General features: G+C 42.6%; 1 protein-coding gene across 1 annotated transcript in view; it reads right to left on the bottom strand.

Annotated features, from left to right (window-relative positions):
• Positions 1–21,189, bottom strand: part of LOC117429768 (paramyosin-like) — a gene marked incomplete in the record, with an annotated part of 95,155 nt that overhangs the window by 37,988 nt on the left and 35,978 nt on the right. The window contains 13 exon segments of the mRNA XM_058999168.1: positions 5,819–5,930; positions 7,380–7,416; positions 8,076–8,128; positions 8,984–9,006; positions 10,823–10,930; positions 11,579–11,642; positions 12,618–12,691; positions 16,725–16,995; positions 18,832–19,040; positions 19,125–19,313; positions 19,648–19,752; positions 20,271–20,396; positions 21,164–21,189. The exon segment at positions 21,164–21,189 is cut by the window's right edge and continues 100 nt beyond it. Coding sequence (XP_058855151.1) covers positions 5,819–5,930; positions 7,380–7,416; positions 8,076–8,128; positions 8,984–9,006; positions 10,823–10,930; positions 11,579–11,642; positions 12,618–12,691; positions 16,725–16,995; positions 18,832–19,040; positions 19,125–19,313; positions 19,648–19,752; positions 20,271–20,396; positions 21,164–21,189 — 1,397 coding nt within the window.

Genomic DNA, 21,189 nt, shown 5'->3' with positions numbered 1-21,189 from the left:
GACGCATGGCCATACAATGAACAATGACAATACCAAAGATAAAATGAATAAATTATAATACATATATATATATATATATATATATATATATATATATATATATATATATATATATATATATATATATATATATATGTCTCTGGCTCTAATTAACAAATCGTAAGATTTTTCAATGGTACTGTTTTGTTTTTAAGGCTCTTGCCTCCTTATCTGGTGGAAAGGATTAACACTGGCTATAGTTTATACTCTCAGGATTCTGTTAGTTTGTCAGTCCCGATGGTTCGCACACGTTTGGGAGAACTATCTGTCACCTATCAGCTCCCAAAGACGTGGAACTCTTACTTGGAGTATGAAGATGGAATTTGACACTCTCTCCTTTTCTGGCTGTAAGGATCGGATTTGGGAATTGCTTCAAGCCTCTTACCATTGTTTTTCCTTTAGTCCACATAAACATATAGATCACGTGTCCTATTTCTGTTGTTCTTTTTCGTAGGCTGCTGACTCAGTTTGAAGCACACATGTATTAATTGTGCTGCTTGTAGTTCTAATTGTTTTATTGCCTAAAAGGACCCCCTTGTAAATAAGGCCTCGGTCTCAACTGGTAGATCTTCTGTATAAATAAATACATTTAAAACAAAATGCAAATACACACAACATTGTAACAGTTCATACTGATATATGAAAATAAATAATAAAAGATACATAATAAAAATGACCTATATGCACTGTATATACACAAGTATTATGAGGTAGGAAACCAGTATCCCTATTGAGTCCCTGATTTATTGAGTTCAGGAGGTTTATGCATTGAAGTTCCCAAGCTCTCTTGTCTTGAGTGTTCTTAAAATGTAAACCTGCTTACATTGTTTTAAATGTGAAACACAATTACCCCAAAATATGTCTGCCATACAGAATGACTGCTCTTTAAATACAGAATAAAAAGGTTAGCGCTGTTTCCATGTAAGTATAGTACCTGTGGGTATTTCCTTTCTGATTGTACATGTTATTACAGGGGTGAGCAAACAAGCCTTTCTCAAACTATTATCATGGTTGTGTTTAGAGTGCATATCTCTACATTATCATCTCAGGACCATCGTTCAGTTTGCTTCTGACACCTCACCTGACCAGAATTAGAAGTAAGCAGCAGCTAGCTGCAAAGTATTGTAGTGGGCTATGAAATCTGACTTCCAGAACACCCCTTACAGTGTATGCAATCTGAGCTGACTTCCAGAATACCCCTTTCAGCGTATGCAGTCTGATCAGACTTCCAGAACACCCTTACAGTGTATGCAATCTGATCTGACTTCCAGAACACCCCTTACAGTGTATGCAATCTGATCTGACTTCCAGAACACCCCTTACAGTGTATGTAGTCTGATCTGACTTCCAGAAACACCCCATACAGTGTATGCAGTCTGATCTGACTTCCAGAACACCCCTTACAGTGTATGCAATCTGATCTGACTTCCAGAACACCCCTTACAGTGTATGCAATCTGATCTGACTTCCAGAACACCCCTTACAGTGTATGCAGTCTGATCTGACTTCCAGAACACCCCCTTACAGTGTATGCAATCTGATCTGACTTCCAGAACACCCCTTACAGTGTATGCAATCTGATCTGACTTCCAGAACACCCCCTTACAGTGATGCAATCTGTGTTAGACCCAACACATCTGTCATACTGGCATCTCCGTTACATTTCCAAGTTACTTTTACTTCTTGGTGACAAAATATATACAATCACAGTGCATATGTGCCCACATGTTACTAAAACTGCAAATATTTGGAGGGAATTGAAAACCACTTAGAAATACTAAAAGAAACTAAGACACTTAAGACATTGAAAAAGACCTCTAGTCGAAATGCTTGTCATTTTAGTGTCTTTTAGTTTAAGGGGGGTGTATTTTTGTAAAATAAAAAAATAAAATTTTTTAATTTTTTCTTTGAAAAACCGAGATTCGGAAAGCCTTTTTCATTAAGGATATTTATTTAGGTAAAAAGCTCATTCAAAAATGACATTTTCTCAGAGGTAAGGTCTGAGAAAGGCAAAGGTCTTGGGGCCTAGATGACTAGGGATTGTAGCCGTATGAAATACAAGCATGCTACTGTGGGACATATTCCCTGAATATGATATTAATATTTGAACGTGTATTAATGATATACCTGGACTAATTAATGAAACTGCTGTGTCTCAGAAAAAAGCAAACTGCTGTGTCTTAAGAAAAAGGGCCCCTTGGATCCTGGCAGGAATACTGAACTGAAGATGACCAGGGCTAGGAGGGGGGCATCTGGACTGGGTGAGGCTGAAGGGAAAGTGAAGAGACCGCAAACCAGTCTAGGTCTGCTGTACACCTACAACCACAGTATCCAAAAGAAACTGTGCCCTGCTACCTGCGTAGATAAAAGATTCAGCGAAGAGGACAGAGCGGACGGGCGCTGTTGTGTATCCTATACCGAGGACTGAAGACTTTGTTGCAGCTGTTTTGTTGATTCTATATAGAATTGAAAGCTCTGTTGCCGAGTCTGATCCAATGTAGGATTGAAGACTTTGTTGCGGAGAGGAGAGTTTTGTACTGGACACTTCAACAGACTGAGTTTCCAAAACAGCGGACCAAAAGTCTAAGCTTCAAGGAACCACCGAGTATAATTCCAGTTGCATTTTCCTTTCATGGAACTAAACTAATTAATTGTAACACATTCACATAGAATTGTACTGTTAATTATTTGGTTTGCACACTTTGCGTGTGAAATAACTTTCAGTGAAACTTGATGAAGTAACTATAAGTAATCTACCTCATATTGTTGTTTGGAGAATGTATTTAAAAGTAAACTTGCCACATACTTAATCTATATACCATTAATACACTTAATGTGATATATTCTAAGATTGTCTGCATCGTTTCAGTCTGAGGCTGTGCTTGTATGTGGGCATGTGTGTGACAGCAAGCTACTACGTCACAGCTTGCTCGAGTGCTACAGTTTGTGAGTGAGGAGACAGGCGGTGTCGTATTTCAAGCCAGCATGAGTGCAGAGAGCTTTCTGAATTGTATTTGTGCTTAGAGACTAAGAGATTTACTTTATGACTTTTCTGATTTCTGTTTATTATTTGTGTACTTAATAAAATACTACTATTGATTAACCATTCTGTGTGTCTGCGCGTGAATGTGTGTTCATAGTAAATCCTCGATCTTTGTAACACGTCAATTAAATACTGTTAATAAGAGAACTAATCAACCCAGATAAACATTAAATTATCAATTATTGAATTGTTCCTACACTACTGAACTCCTGTTTTTACTTAGAAATGGCTACTTTTAAAACATATATAGAGCACTGGTACGAAGTATCATTTATATTTAGACCTAACATATATATATATATATTAGTTATAGAAGAAATACAATTAGATAATGTAAAATACACAATAATAAAGGGAACTAAATGGATAAACAGACTCAGCATGATGTCTGAAGGGTTAAAGAGAAAGGAATAGTAGATCGTTACATCATTAACATGTAGTAAATGACATCACAAACACATTCATGGATTCGAATAGAAATAAGCGAGTGTGGTTGCCGTGGCTTCAAAGGCCTGCAAATACCTCCACTGTTTGTTTTCAAACACACTTTCCTTTGACAAATGTTAAACCTACAAAAACATTTGTCTTATCAGAAAGACAACACTCGGACTTACTGAATGTATGCCAAGAATGTGTCGGCAGTGGAATCCGTTCATGTAACTAAAAAACCAACCCATATTTCCATGTTTCATGTTGATATTGCGAGGCAGGTCTCGTGGCAGATGGTACAGCAGGAAGGAGTCAGACAGTCAGGAGTGATGTGAAACAAAACAAAATACCTTTATATGTGGAGCAGAGGAACTGAAATTTAAACTAATTCACAGATACAAAACAGAACAGGACAGATTACTCAAGCAATAATCTTTTACAGACTTTTCCAGAGAAACCAACTCATCCTCTTGCCTCTCTCCGACTCTCATCTGCTTATATAAGATTGTACCCAGCGAACCACGCTAATGACTTCAAACTTCCACTTGACAGGTAATGATGTGCAAACAAGAAACACTTGTGTCTTTAGCAATTTATGAACACCTTCAATATTTCTTACTAAAAGACTGCAGTGAAAGGGGGGAAAAGGGGGAAAGGGAAAGGGGGGTTGCTGTATCACAAACACTCGATAAACTGTCGCAAACTGTCGCTTAAGAGATTCACCCTCCCCAACCACACAGTGGTTCATTACAAGTGCTTATGGGTGATGGCAATAGTGACCTTTGACTAAAAAACACAGAGTAGGTATACAAATACTAAATGTGTTTCAAATCGGTTGTAATTTGTATACTCTGAATATAGCCAATAATCCCAGCATCATAACGGCATCAGTGTAAAGATTACTAATATTATTTTTTGCAGACAAAATACTTTGTGTTGTTTAAAACGTAGAAATACGAAAGAAACAGCATTCATACTGTAAATTCAATGACACAAGCTTTGACTAAAAGTTTTCCTCAAGATCATCATGAATGTTTGTTATCAGTACGATCCTTTTAGCATTTCTAAAGTTGTTTAAGGCATGTCAAACACCTGGCCTGTCAATCGAAATCATGTTGCTGGCATTAAGAGATCAAAAACAAAGCGAGGCTCCGAAGGGTAACCATCACCTGGTGAAACCCATCAAATACTTGCATGTTAACATCCGAGGCACACACAGTTCAAGAGATCTTGTAAGCGTGAACATGCTGGATATAGTCTTGTGCTTTATGTCTGAGCATTGCCGTGGTTGATCAGCAATGTATTTGAGAAGGGAATACAGCTGGTGGTTTAAGGACAGCACATTTGAGGTGCAAAGCACTTGTTTTTAATAATGGTCTTTTCTGAAGACAATGGAACCGCTGGGCTGATCAAGTGGAATGTAGATATCCTCACAATGCATATGCTGTGTAGTCGCATGCAGGACAGTCTATGCAATTCACTCTTTCAAGAATACAATACCGTATTTTATCCGTTTCCTAATATCTACTTCTGTCTCGAGACTCAACTCATATTTCCCGTATGCACGTGTAGATCACAGTGTTACCCCTTACTGGAAATCAGGATTAAGCTATGCTAATAAATATACATTATTACCGGAAGCCTACATTAAATATGTCTATAGATCCTGCTGTTAGGGGTTCATGCTAATATTAATCAAAGCCGATATGTGATCATTTATTTCCCAGAATTGTAACTGTACTGTCATTGAGGTGTGTCAGATACAGCAGCTAGTACAAGACGAGGATGCATTGCTTTCATAGAGGAAAATCCCACAGCAACCAAATCATACATTTTCAATAGTACTTAATGTTCTGGAGCACACAGCTCTGGCTTTTTAATATAAACACCACAATTTCATGAGATGTGTAATCGTAAGGGGAAGACCCCACATGCAACAATAATGTATTCTACGTGTAAACAGTGAACGTGCTAACAGACATATACTGTATACACAGTATAGGCTGGGATGTTGTGCAATGTGTGTACTCCGAACCTAAAGCCTCATTAAATCCTATTATCCACACGTCAACTGTTTGTGCTATGTGCCCTGGAGAGAAGCCAGAAATACAATACAGTGATAATAATAATAATAATAACAATAATAATAATAATAATAATAATAATAATAATAATAATGACTTCCTGTCTACATTCCCTTGGTTAGGATCCAAAAGCATTTACTCGATTGTTTCAATTTTCTTCTGCCGTCTGAAGGGTTAAGTTCCTAGTGTCTGTGGTAACCACACGCCGGTGCTGCCCACTTACCTCTCTCAGTGACTGGATAATGCTCTGCTGCCTCTGCTGGGCGGAGCTTCCCTCCTCTAGCTGTTGGTGGAGGGCGGAGATTTGAGCCAGAAGCTCCTCAGGGGGCGGGGCTCTGTGGAGACAATGGGAGGGAGAGTGAAACACTGGCAGGCTCTCCACATGCACCTGACACGAGGGGGAGGGGGGGATTATGTATTGCTAAGCTTCCTGCTGCAAGAGCACGGTTAAACTATCAGAAACTAACACTTAATCTAAAACTCAATTACTCCTTTAGAAACGTTCACCACAGTCAACGTGCACAAGTATTTTACAATGTTCCCATGCTTATACTATGTATTTACCATAGTCTATCACTGCTGTGCCTGTTTTTTAATGCTTTACCATACCTCTCTGGCTGCACAATGTTTATCTATGCTTTATTACACTTCACTATGCTTTTACTATAGGAAACTAAAATAGCAAGGGGCAGACAAGCAGTTTCCCAATGCTTTATAAAAAAAACTCATGAAGAAGGCATGGAAAGTTTGAAGGAAAATAAAGCTGTTTTTGTTGCTAGTTTTCTATGATTATATTTCAGTTGTAATTAGCACAGCGGTTATATCTCAGTTGTAATTAGCACAGCGGTTATATCTCAGTTGTAATTAGCACAGTGGTTATATCTCAGTTGTAATTAGCACAGCTGTTATATCTCTGTTGTAATTAGCACAGTGGTTATATTTCAGTTGTAATTAGCACAGCTGTTATATCTCTGTTGTAATTAGCACAGTGGTTATATTTCAGTTGTAATTAGCACAGCTGTTATATCTCAGTTGTAATTAGCATAGTGGTTTTCGAACAGGGAGGAGGGACACCCTGGAGAACTGAAGGTCAGGGCCTCCTCCGATTCCCCTGGAATCCTCTGTAATCCTCAGCCAGGACACCAGCCTGCTCTCCCTGCGTGTACGACTCGCTCAGCACACCATGCGGCCAGGCCTTTACCAGAGAGACACCCGATGAACGGGTTCATTAAGAGTCTAAGCTGCCCCCTGCTGTCTCTAGGTGTGTAATTGAATTAGCACATTAAGAGTCTAAGCTGCCCCCTGCTGTCTCTAGGTGTGTATTTGAATTAGCACATTAAGAGTCTAAGCTGCCCCCTGCTGTCTCTAGGTGTGTATTTGAATTAGCACATTAAGAGTCTACCCTGCCCCCTGTCGTCTCTAGGTGTGTAATTGAATTAGCACATTAAGAGTCTAAGCTGCCCCCTGTCGTCTCTAGGTGTGTAATTGATTATTTGTTGATTGCCAGCAGGGGAATGTGACCACTGCTCATTGACTGCTGCCTATAATCCTTTCAGAGAGGTTTTGGAACAGTTCCTCATGAAACATCAGTAATTAGTGCAGTCCTTCACCCAGAAACACCTGCCAATCAAGCACCAGCTCTTTCCAATTGTAACAAACTGGTTTTCAACAGGGAAATTCAGCTTGTATATATTACATAATACATGTCAGAATAATCAAACGTGCAAAAGACCGCCCATTCACAAAAAACATGTTCACATTATTTCAGGCGTTTCCTAACTAACCTGTCCTCCTGCTTAGAATCAGCTGCCCCATCGATTTCTGAAAAACAAAAAGCACAAGTCAGGCAAGACGACACCCTGTTATGCACACAGTGTCGATGCTGTGACGTGGTTGCCTTCATTTAATATCAATGAAGGAAGGCAAAAGTATCAGCACTTTCACAAAATCAAAACCTGTGGGATCTCCACGATTATCAAGAGAAAAGGAAACTGTGCAGCCTTAATGGAGTAACTACAGCTCTCAGACGCAGCCAGTCAGTGTGTGTTAGGTAAGCATGGCCTGTGCAAGGGTCCAAATTGTGCAGATATTCCATTTGGACATTTTCTTTTACATTTTCTTTCACAATAGTCATGCATGGTCTGCTTCACATTGTCCTTGCTGCTAAAGATTGGTTAATAAAACAGTCCAATTCACAGAATTTAAAGGAGCTTGTCCTCTGCTGCCACCTGGAGGTAAACTGTGGTGCAGCTATTTTCTTTTTTACGATTTCCCCTTGTAGAATGTACGTGCTAAATCCAGGTAAACTACTTTACATCCAGTCTTAAAATCTAAACAAGAGGTTTTAGGCAAGATTCAGAGACTTCAGTAATACGAAAGAAGAAGAAGCTACACAGGCTTGGAGGGATGGGAGAGCATTCTCCTGGGGTAAGATTTAGACCTTGAACCTAATAAAAAATATATACAGATACATATATTACCTTGAAGCGAGTCACTGTCATCCAGTGAAGCAGAATCTTCTCCACTGAGTGTCCTGAAATAGATTGACCAGGCCACTGATTAGTGTCAGACTCCCTTTAACATCAAGCAGTGTTGGTAGCTGTGTACAGAGGATTACAGATTGAGGGAGAGTCGGGGGCTCTATTACAGTATAGAGGGGTACAGATTGAGGGAGAGTTGGGGGCTCTGTTACGGTATAGAGGGGTGCAGATTGAGGGAGAGTTGGGGGCTTTGTTACAGGGGTACAGATTGAGGGAGAGCTGGGGGCTCTGTTACAGGGGTACAGATAGAGGGAGAGTTGGGGGCTCTGTTACAGTATAGAGGGGTACAGATTGAGGGAGAGTTGGGGGCTCTGTTACAGTATAGAGGGGTGCAGATTGAGGGAGAGTTGGGGGCTCTGTTACGGTATAGAGGGGTGCAGATTGAGGGAGAGTTGGGGGCTTTGTTACAGGGGTACAGATTGAGGGAGAGTTGGGGGCTCTGTTACAGGGGTACAGATAGAGGGAGAGTTGGGGGCTCTGTTACAGTATAGAGGGGTACAGATTGAGGGAGAGTTGGGGGCTCTGTTACAGGGGTACAGATAGAGGGAGAGTTGGGGGCTCTGTTACAGTATAGAGGGGTGCAGATTGAGGGAGAGTTGGGGGCTCTGTTACAGTATAGAGGGGTGCAGATAGAGGGAGAGTTGGGGGCTGTGTTACAGTATAGAGGGGTACAGATTGAGGGAGAGTTGGGGGCTCTGTTACAATATAGAGGGGTGCAGACTGAGGAAGAGTTGGGGGCTCTGTTACAGTATAGAAGGGTGCAGATTGAGGGAGAGTTGGGGGCTTTGTTACAGTGAGGTATATTAAAGGATCACTTGCTCATTGTAAACTATGAGCACTCCACATACCTTGTCATCTTGGGAGATTTGCCCTGGATAGAATTAAAAAAGACAAAAATAGATGTAAATGATATGACTGTTTGTGCCGTGAGAATATTAACATTTAGACTGAGTGACAGAGAAAAACAGAATGAACCTTCAGAATGAAGGCAAAAACATGCAAAGGGCAAGTGAGGAAGAGCCAGCATTGAAATGCATTGCAGCTTTAGGTATTGTACTCCAGGTCTTCATGGCACTGAAAAGAGTAACATTATAAATACAGCTATGGCCAAACGTTTTGCATCACATAGAATATATATATGTGTGTGTGTGTGCGCATGTGTGTGTTTTAAGGGCTGAGCGTTTCTCTCTCTCGTGTGTGTGTGTGGCGAGTTTGCCTGCGCATATGGAGGAGCGAGACTTTTTGACTTAACTTTTTGGGAGAGACAGCTAATAAAAAGTGTGGTTTTAACCGCTATTAAAACCAGCCCTGGTGTCCTGCCTTTTGTGCACCGCAGCTGGAAACCCAGCACACAGTCGCTACATTGTTGTCAGAAGTGGAGGCGAGGCAGGTACCCCGACACGCACTTGGAAGCTGGCAGGGGAGAGTGTAGAAATGCAAACCTAGACTCGCCCAAATAATTGGCATAGGCAAAACTAGATTGGCCAAGCATCAATGTTGAAGCGTTGGACAAAACTAGACTCGCCCGGGCTAGCCCCGAAATTCAGTGAAAACTGCTGAAAAAACAGGTTTCGCCCAGTCGTCTTTTTCAAGTTCTGGGCCAATCTAGATTTGCCCGATTGGACGTGGGCGAGTGACGAAAAAAAGTGTAACTTCAGGATTTGCCCAGAAGCCCTTGGCGAAACTAGACTGGTCTGGGCAAAACTAGACTCTCTAAACCACGGGTTTCACCTTATATGTCACATTTTTCAATTTTTACCAATTTGTCATTAAACATATGGAAAACTACAAAGCAGTGTGTAATTCAATATTTTAACATTACATTATTCAGCAGGTTTCATTTGACAAGCAAAATTAGTTAATTGGGTGACGCAAACTACATAGCTGTAGATTCAGCAGTTGATCTACTATAGTACCTGGCTTTTAAACAACTTTGTCAGGTTAAAGAAAAAAAATCTGCTTTGGCAAGATTATCTAGGGGAGTCTAACCATTGTAATTTCCTTACTATAAAAAAGGCAGCAGTTTGTTCAAACAAGTGGATAACTCTTGTATGCCTCTGTTATCCCAATAAGAGCAAAGGCACTACAGCTTTCAGAGGTTACTGCTGGGAATCAAGAACTGATATGCCATTCAGGGCCCATCAACGAATAGTACACTTGACATGTGTGCGGGTCACTCTCTGGCCTCCCCTGGAAGCTAGCAGGGAAATACAGAGACATGGGAACAAGAAAATGGAAGGAGCAGGAATCGGAGCCCCCAGTCAGCACCAGTGCAATGGTAACCTGTGAGTGCTCAGAGCTCTGCACTTACAGGGCTGGCTTCGGAGCTTTGCACTTACAGGGCTGGCTTCGGAGCTCTGCACTTACAGGGCTGGCTTCGGAGCTTTGCACTTACAGGGCTGGCTTCGGAGCTTTGCACTTACAGGGCTGGCTTCGGAGCTTTGCACTTACAGGGCTGGCTTCGGAGCTCTGCACTTACAGGGCTGGCTTCGGAGCTCTGCACTTACAGGGCTGGCTTCGGAGCTCTGCACTTACAGGGCTGGCTTCGGAGCTCTGCACTTACAGGGGTGGCTTCGGAGCTCTGCACTTGCTCTGCACTCCGAAGGGCTGGCTTCGGAGCTCTGCACTTACAGGGCTGGCTTCGGAGCTCTGCACTTACAGGGCTGGCTTCGGAGCTCTGCACTTACAGGGCTGGCTGGTAGTCTGTGCTGCAGGGCCTGGCTGCGGCTCCTCTCCAGCTCCAACTGCTGCTTACAGGCATCCAGCTCCACCCTCAGCAACGAGCTGCTCTCCTGCTGCAACCCAAACACGCCATCACCAAGGCAATAACACAGAGTGCTTAGAATCAGGGAGGCGGGTATACACACCGTCACCAAGGCAACAACACAGAGTGCTTAGAATCGGGGAGGGTATTCCGCATCAAATTATATATTTTTTTAATTGATACATTTTTTTAAAACCATATGTTTCTCTTTTAATTTTTTTTTTCTGAGCCATAATATAGGTACCCAAGCAATAAGTTTAAATAACAATGAACACAGGGAGTATTTACTGAGAAATACTGTGACCCGGTATCAGCACTGAAGCGGACCGCTTGGTTTTTGGGATCTGTACTCATGCACAGAAATACATGTGATGTGAAACAGAGAAGCCACTGTGTTAGCAAACAACCATGTCCTCCCCAGCCACGGCTAGAAATAAAAATGTATTCAAGCAAACAAGTAACATGGAAAAGCCAGTCTCCATGACCACTGCATGCACATGCACTGTAGGCCTGACATACACACAGATGGCCCCTCAATAACTTGAGCTAAAGAAGGTCATCAAAACTGAACAGAGTTTTCTATATTGCTATAACAAGTTAAAGTGTCATCTGTGCATGAGCATTCAGACGCCTCCACGATATCCTCTGAGGGGAGGCTGCGCAGTCTCAGTTACGTTACCTTAGCCCGCCGCAGCTCCGATTCAGCCTCAGCTTTCTCACGCAGCAGCCTCTGGATCTTCTCCCTGGACACAAACGTTATTTTAAAATAATAATAATAATAATAATAATAATAATAATAATAATAATAATAATAATAATAATAATACACACTAACTGAAGATTTTATTAAAACTGAAAATCAATAAAAAAATATATTAAAATAATTCCCAGTATTTACAAAGAAATATGTGTAGATGTATTCTTTTTGAATGATTTACATGTTAAACCAGATCACATATAAACATTCACTGTTAAATGTCATTTTTTAGTGTGTGATGTACCCAAACTATTTATTTGTTGTATTTTATTTCGACTACACAAAAGGAGCAAAAGCAGACAGTATTTCCTTTTCATGACTAGCTATAGTTGTGTTTTTTTGTATGTACTGTATACTGTATGCTGTATTCGTGTCGTTTGCTTAGCTCCTGGTGTGCATAGCCCTTAAGTCCAGGTCAGTGGCGTAGCTGTCAGCCATGTGCAAAAATCTGGATCAGTCACCAGCACCCGCCGCCGCCCCCCCCTTACCCCCTACCCCCTACCCCCACCCCACCCCCACCCCACATCCCCTCCCCACCCCACCCTCCCACATCCCCACCCCACATCCCCACCCCACCCTCCCACATCCCCACCCCACCCTCCCACATCCCCACACCACCCCACCCCCCCACATCCACCCCACACCCTCCCCAAATGAAATCTCGTGGTCTAGGTTAAGGTTTTTCATCAATCCCAAGGTTTTCCTGCAGGGGTATCACTGGTATGAACACTTAGGGGTTGACATGTCTGGTTAATGCTCACACAATTCGACCTCTTGAGATGCATTGTTCATGATGCTTCACCTCAGAATCTACAAGAAACACCCAGGGGACACTTCCAGCAACCATGAAGCGATAGCCAATGAGTTGACGGGATATTGTCTGAAGCAGTTGTTTGAAAATATAGGCAAACTCAGTTTTCTGTGGCATGTTGGGTATAAGCAGTGTGAAGGGGATACTCACTGGTTTCTGTGCACCACAGACTGCAATCTCTCCACATCACTGGCCAGCTGCCTGGCCTCCTCTCTGTGCTGGCTCTGAAACAGAAGGGCAAGGATCAGAACAGGAACACTTCACACAGCACACCAACTCTCAACGCCCTTACAGCACTGAGGAATCACACAACACACAACACAGCACACCAACTCTCAACTCCCTTACAGCACTGAGGAATCACACAACACACAACACAGCACACCAACTCTCAACTCCTTACAGCACTGAGGAATCACACAACACACAACACACCAACTCTCAACTCCTTACAGCACTGAGGAATCACACAACACACAACACAGCACACCAACTCTCAACGCCCTTACAGCACTGAGGAATCACACAACACACAACACAGCACACCAACTCTCAACGCCCTTACAGCACTGAGGAATCACACAACACACAACACAGCACACCAACTCTCAACTCCCTTACAGCACTGAGGAATCACACAACACACAACACAGCACACCAACTCTCAACTCCCTTACAGCACTGAGGAATCACACAACACACAACACAGCACACCAACTCTCAACTCCCTTACAGCACTGAGGAATCACACAACACACAACACAGCACACCAACTCTCAACTCCCTTACAGCACTGAGGAATCACACAACACACAACACAGCACACCAACTCTCAACTCCCTTACAGCACTGAGGAATCACACAACACACAACACACCAACTCTCAACTCCCTTACAGCACTGAGGAATCACACAACACACAACACAGCACACCAACTCTCAACGCCCTTACAGCACTGAGGAATCACACAACACACAACACAGCACACCAACTCTCAACTCCCTTACAGCACTGAGGAATCACACAACACACAACACAGCACACCAACTCTCAACTCCCTTACAGCACTGAGGAATCACACAACACACAACACAGCACACCAACTCTCAACTCCTTACAGCACTGAGGAATCACACAACACACAACACACCAACTCTCAACTCCTTACAGCACTGAGGAATCACACAACACACAACACAGCACACCAACTCTCAACTCCCTTACAGCACTGAGGAATCACACAACACACAACACAGCACACCAACTCTCAACTCCCTTACAGCACTGAGGAATCACACAACACACAACACAGCACACCAACTCTCAACGCCCTTACAGCACTGAGGAATCACACAACACACAACACAGCACACCAACTCTCAACTCCCTTACAGCACTGAGGAATCACACAACACACAACACAGCACACCAACTCTCAACTCCCTTACAGCACTGAGGAATCACACAACACACAACACAGCACACCAACTCTCAACGCCCTTACAGCACTGAGGAATCACACAACACACAACACACCAACTCTCAACTCCCTTACAGCACTGAGGAATCACACAACACACAACACAGCACACCAACTCTCAACTCCCTTACAGCACTGAGGAATCACACAACACACAACACACCAACTCTCAACTCCCTTACAGCACTGAGGAATCACACAACACACAACACAGCACACCAACTCTCAACGCCCTTACAGCACTGAGGAATCACACAACACACAACACAGCACACCAACTCTCAACTCCTTACAGCACTGAGGAATCACACAACACACAACACAGCACACCAACTCTCAACTTCTTACAGCACTGAGGAATCACACAACACACAACACAGCACACCAACTCTCAACTCCTTACAGCACTGAGGAATCACACAACACACAACACAGCACACCAACTCTCAACGCCCTTACAGCACTGAGGAATCACACAACACACAACACAGCACACCAACTCTCAACTCCTTACAGCACTGAGGAATCACACAACACACAACACAGCACACCAACTCTCAACTCCTTAGCACTGAGGAATCACACAACACACAACACAGCACACCAACTCTCAACGCCCTTACAGCACTGAGGAATCACACAACACACAACACAGCACACCAACTCTCAACGCCCTTACAGCACTGAGGAATCACACAACACACAACACAGCACACCAACTCTCAACTCCCTTACAGCACTGAGGAATCACACAACACACAACACAGCACACCAACTCTCAACGCCCTTACAGCACTGAGGAATCACACAACACACAACACAGCACACCAGCTCTCAACTCCCTTACAGCACTGAGGAATCACACAACACACAACACAGCACACCAACTCTCAACTCCTTACAGCACTGAGGAATCACACAACACACAACACAGCACACCAACTCTCAACTCCCTTACAGCACTGAGGAATCACACAACACACAACACAGCACACCAACTCTCAACTCCCTTACAGCACTGAGGAATCACACAACACACAACACACCAACTCTCAACTCCTTAGCACTGAGGAATCCCACACAAGTGCATTCAGGTTAGTGTTTTTTTTATCTAATAAAATAATTCCATTCATTTTACCTGACATGCAAGTCCATCTATTAAATAGGCATCATATGTGCAGTTTTGAAAGAAGCACGTTACATTAAAGACGTATTTTTATTTTAAAACATGATATATGGTGCTACACTTGGTTTAAAGAAAATGTGCTTGCAAGCCATTTTAGATTCACTTGCTTGGTCATTTCACTTGGAGGAAGTCCAATATATCCATGTTTGTTTCATGCCAATGTATTTTTAAACTAGAATTGTCTTCTAATTAGTGATTGGCTAATAAAAGCAGGCAAACAAGGTAGCTGTCTGTTTCCTCATACAAGACATTACCCATGACACTGCTGGAAGCCCACATGAATCTCCTATTGCCTGGTAATTTCATTAAAATACAAGGGTCTATAAAACTCAATTACGTTTACTATGGAAGCTGTTTCTCCTGTAATGAAACAAACAAAGGGTATATTTGCAGAAATCAAGCTGTACATTGTCACATTCGTATTGCACCCATGCGGCTCGAGTCTCATGCAGGCACACGTGCAATCTTTCTCATTTGAAAGGGATTTATTCTGCAAGTGCATCTGTTCTGGAGTGTGAGCGTATGTTTAAACAAGAACATTCTCTAATATTAATCACAGCTCATAACTCTAAACAACACATGGAGGACTGAAGCTGTCCTTTTAATGAGAAATAAATAAATACATAAAAACCGTTTCAGTATTCTGTTTCCTGTTTCTGCGGATGGTTTCCTGTTCCAAATGGCTCTATTCACAAAGACTCAACTCATTATGTATTTAAGTAATGGTATTTAAAGTCTAAAGCTATCGATTATGTAAAAATCGATATTCTGCTAAACTGTTCCTTGTTTGTTTGACTGTTTTTAAGAAAATTGTTTGAATTTGAATTGTGAGCAGGATTCAGAGTGGAAAGAAAGAAAGAAAGGGACATTTTAGTCTAAGTATTTGTACAGGGATGGAAATAAGACTCCTATTGAATGGCAGTTTCACCCATTTAATACAAGCTTGATTAGCCAGAGTACATACAGATAACAAGCTCAGGTGAGTATTATTAAACTCATAAAACCAGGAATGGATCAAACCGCTATACAATGGGAGTTAAATTAGCATCCCTGTTGTACAGCAAGTTTTGCATCACCTAGAATTTTAGGATTGAGACAATTAAAAATAAAATAATAAATAAAATAAATATTTTACCATAATTTAGATATTTTATTTAACATCATGCAAAAGTCTACTGGAAGCCATAATAGTAGTACAGCATTTCATATTACATTTCGAAATGTCACATTTTTCAATTTGTCAGTTTTTCCTTAAGTATCTGGAAAACTATAAAGCGGTATGTAATTCAATATGTTAATGTAACATTATTCAGCAGGTTTCATTTGACTTTATGAAGCTAAATTAGTTAATCATATAGGGTGATGCAAAACTTTTGGCCATAGCTGTATACTATACCCTAAATAACTCAATAGAACCAATTACACCTCTATCCAGGTGTCTAACTGTTGAATATTCAATAAAAACCTTTAAATCCGCAGTGCAATAGTCCTGAAATCCTGGAGTAGTGCACCCTTGCTGTAGAGAAGCCATTAGTCCTACTCTAGCTCTCTCTCCAGACACACCCTAAACTGTGAGGTATGTGTGTTTACCGTGTCTGCAGGGCTCTGCAGCTTGCTGTGGGCCTCCTCCAGCTCCTCATCCTTGGACCGGAGTGCCACTGCTGCCTCCTGCCATCTCTCCTTCCAGTGCTGTGCCACCTGCTGCTGCTCCTCCCCCTGGGATAGCAGCTCCGCCTCCTTCCGACACAGCTCCTCATCTTTCTGCTGGAGCTCCGCCTCTTTCACACAGAGTCCCGCCTCTAGCCCCTGGCAGCGTACCAGCAGCTGTTGGTTCACTGTCTGTAATCGGTCTTGAGAATCTCTGCACAACACAATACATTTCATCATGTTCGTATCGCTCATAAGAGGCTGGTTCAATAACGATGCCAAGGTATTGTATTGGTCAAACAGAAAAATAAATTACATGTTTAGGAATAAATAATATGAATAATGTGGCCTGAAGCAATTACTTGAAAATATAGGTAAAACTTTTAAACTTTGCATAGTTTTCCACTGGTGTCTTTTGTCAGTGTACTGGGAGAAAAATATTGTGAATATATGCTTCTTGTAATGAGCAGATCTTACAATGCCATAGGCAAATCAGCCATCATTTCAAAAAGCACAATAACAACAAGAATGCACTTCTCTCTGGTAACCAAAAAAGTGTGCTGTTTCATAGTGAACATATTACACCTCTTTTAGCCTCCTTACACTGGCTCACTGTGCAGCAGAATAGATTTTAAGATTTTGCTGTTAACCTATAAAGCCCTAAATTGATTAGCACCTACTGTAGTTATCTGCATGAGTGTGACAGAGAAAGAATGAATCTTGGTTATAAATCTCCCTCCTGACCTGTGAGGGAGCTGTGTAAAGGGAACAGTGTGCCCCGGACTGGATGGTTTGGCAATTAATTCCAGGGAAAAGTAGGAAGTCGGCCATCTAGAAAGGGGGCGGAGCCACAGTACATCAAGTCAGTCATCGCCCCAGACGGGCAGCAATGTGGCAATCGCGGATTGGAGGAAAAGCTATTGCACTCACTAACCAAGGGGGCGTGGCTGAAGGTACAAAAGGGGATGTGGCAAAGCGAAAGGTTCCTTTGTTATGGTTGTGAAAGAACCGCTGAAGGACTGTAGAGTAACCGTGAGTGTTTTGTGTTTGTTTGTTTGTCGTTCTAATTGTACTCGTTTGTCATTGTTAGATGGCTAATACGATCCGGGAGCTGTCGCTAAAGGCCAGCACCAAACCCGGCCAGCACTGCACTACTGTTCACTATAAATTGTATTTCACCACTTGCACGTATAGCACTCACTCTGGACTTGTGATCGTGTTTGTGTTCTGTGTGTGTTTATACTCTCTTTATTATTTCGTGTTTGAACCCCGTGGTTTTAATTGTGCAGTACACATTGCTGTGTATTGCCAGTTACTATTATTCATGGTCGCCAAATGACCTGGGCTACAAAATAATAAAGGATTGTTTGGACCGTGAACTTTGTTGTTTGTCATTTGTTTGAGCACTGCATCACCTCTACACCTGCACACTGCAAACCACTTTGCCACAAGGAGTTACTGACCTTGTGCCCTAACACGGCAATCAGCACCAGTGTGCTTGCAAATGATTATGTTCATAGATCTACTAATTGTCAGATTTTTTGGGTGTTTTGGGGGAACTTAAATACAAATATGTTTTGTTCCCCCTTTTTGAACCTGTATCAAAAATCTTCAGGTCAGTCCAACAAAGAACTCATAACTTCTGAGGGTCACGAGCTTTCAGAGAAACAAACAGACAGACAAAACATATAAAACCAGTACATGCTCCATGCAACAGCTCACACACATAATAAAGGTAAAAGGATGGCATGTTTGTACACAGTACCTCCATCGTCATCACATGAAAGGGTCGATTCAATACAAATCGTTAGGAACAGAAAAGGGAATTGTATATTTTATTAAAATATGCAGTGACACTATTGATTTTATTAAGAGGTTTGCATTGTAGAAAACAACCAAAAGATCTTCAACAGAGGAAAAGGCGGACCAGTGATAAAGTTGCTAATGCTAATAAGAGATAAGAAAAAGATAAATATGAATACTCCTTTAAACTAAATAGGTCTGGGCTCCCAGTGTCAGGCCCTGCAGCGCCCCCTAGTGTGAGACTCACCTGAGCTCCTGCAGCTCCTCCTCAGCCCCGCCCCCCTCCACGCTCATCAGCACCTCCTTCTCTCCAATCAGCTGGCAACGCTCCGTCTCCAGGGCTGAGATCTGATTGGTGTAGATCACCTTCTCTGCCCCCAGCTGGTGAAGCTGCTTCAGGGCAGCCTCCAGCCTCTGCTTGGCCTCTGCCAGCTCCGTAGACATGCGCATGTTCACCTGGGGAACCAACCAACCAGCCAATCAATCAATCAAGCAACACCACAACTTCTCATCTACAATGTTGGGCAAGAAGGCTCAAACCTGCTTGACGAGGCACAGCTCCTCCGTGGTGAGGATCTTCTCCTGGTCCTGCCGGTTGACCTGTGTTTTGGCCCCCACCAGCTGCACATGCAGGTCGCACACCTGGTCAGTGAAGCCCTCCCGGCCTCTCTGAGCGCGCTCCAGCTCCAACTGCAGGACCTGTACATGCTGGTGCAGCTCAGCCTTCTCCTAGAGAGAGAGAGTTAAAGTCACTGCGTTCTACTGTATAAAGTTCCTTATGAGCCTCTTGGAATCTCTATTAGACTGCCAATCCACTGCATTTATATATTTACTGTATGAACTGCACAGATTTAGCTACTAGCTTTGCACAGCATAGATATCACTGTCACCATTTTGACTCCAGACCAGCTCCTGTCTGGCTACAGTTCTATACCTGACGAATAAACACTGCAAGAAAGGAGAATAAAAAAAGGACAGCAGCCCATAGCCCGTTTAACAAAATACCATCACTATGGCAAAATAGGCTGGGGTCGTCTTGCTACGAGCCAGTGGTCGAGCTTACCTGCAGAAAGCGGTCCTTGTCTGCGACTGCTCCAGTCAGCTTCATTTTCAGGTCTGCCACATTCTCCTCTAGCCTCACCACTTTGGAGGACAGGAGCTCCTTCTCCTGGGAAAAAAGCAGAGTCAACCAAGATACAATTATAACCAGGAGACTGTACCTTTTAGGAAAAGCTAAGATCTAAGCAGTAATTAGAGCTGAGAAGGAAGCAGCGTGGTCGAGTTGTTAGAGCGGAGGGACTGGGAGGCAGTGTGGTCTAGTGGTCAGAGCTGAGGCACTGGGAGGCAGTGTGGTCTAGTGTTTAGAGCTGAGGCACTGGGAGGCAGTGTGGTCTAGTGTTTAGAGCTGAGGGACTAGGAGGCAGTGTGGTCTAGTGGTTAGAGCTGAGGGACTGAAAGGCAGTGTGGTCTAGTGGTTAGAGCTGAGGCATTGGGAGGGAGGCAGTGTGGTGTGGTGTAGTGGTTACAGCTGAGGGACTGGGAGGCAGTGTGGTCTAGTGGTTAGAGCTGAGGGACTGGGAGGCAGTGTGGTCTAGTGGTTAGAGCTGGGAGACGGGGAGGCAGTGTGGTCTAGTGGTTAGAGCTGGGAGACTGGGAGGGAGACAGTGTTGTCCAGTGGTCACTCACCAGGCTGACCTGACTGAACTCTGTTCGAAGGTCATTCAGTTCTTCGTGAAGGTTGCTCTGGGCCCGGATTGAGGTGGTCAGTCTCTGGTTTGTCTCATTGGTTTGGCTCAGGACAGTCAGTTGACCCTGCAAGTTTAAAAAGAAGAATTGTTCAGTCTGTGTGGAATTAATTTGCATTCTTGTCAAAACAGAGCCTGCTTCTTGTGAATGCTTGCAAGGATATTTCCTGGAGCTCACAGCCAATTAATGAAAGCTACACAATAAATATGGATAATAACTGCAGATTAGCCTTCCGAGACAGATTATCAAATTAACAGCTGTTTCAGAGAGGAACCACCTTTAATCGTTAATTAACTGGACAAATGTACTAGAAGCTAATGAAATGACTGGTAAAATAAAAAAAATAAATAAAAAAGATCTGTTCAGAATACAGAGCTGACCACTGTAAAAAGATAGTAGCTTCAAATAATGTATGTATTGTTGTTTTTAATATCCACTTATCTTTCTTGTTGTTTTAATATCACACTTATCTTTCTTACTGTTTTAATATCACACTTATCTTTCTTACTGTTTTAATATCAACTTATCTTTCTTACTGTTTTAATATCCACTTATCTTTTTATGATGTTATCATTTGGAGCGGCTCTTATTGCAATTACTGTGTTTGTTTTCATTTTTAAAGGGTTTCACATTGAGTCATGGATCTGCTCTTCAATTCTAGTTCTCTGCCATAGACATGTGTATTGTAGGCTAGATTAGCCAAAGTGTCTTTACGTTAGTAGGTGCCAGCACAGTGCACAACAGTGTATTGCCCCTTAAGCAAAAAGACTTCTTTAGCAAGCGTTGCTCACAGCCCCTTGTGCAGATGCCGGCCGCAGTGATGAAGCTCTGACCTGCTGGCAGGCTTGGATCTGCTGCA

Source organism: Acipenser ruthenus, chromosome 24, assembly GCF_902713425.1.
Source record: "Acipenser ruthenus chromosome 24, fAciRut3.2 maternal haplotype, whole genome shotgun sequence".
In the NCBI taxonomy this organism is placed as follows: Eukaryota; Metazoa; Chordata; class Actinopteri; order Acipenseriformes; family Acipenseridae; genus Acipenser; species Acipenser ruthenus.
Note: the sequence above shows the minus strand (reverse complement) of the source record. Positions and strands in the feature narration are given on the sequence as shown.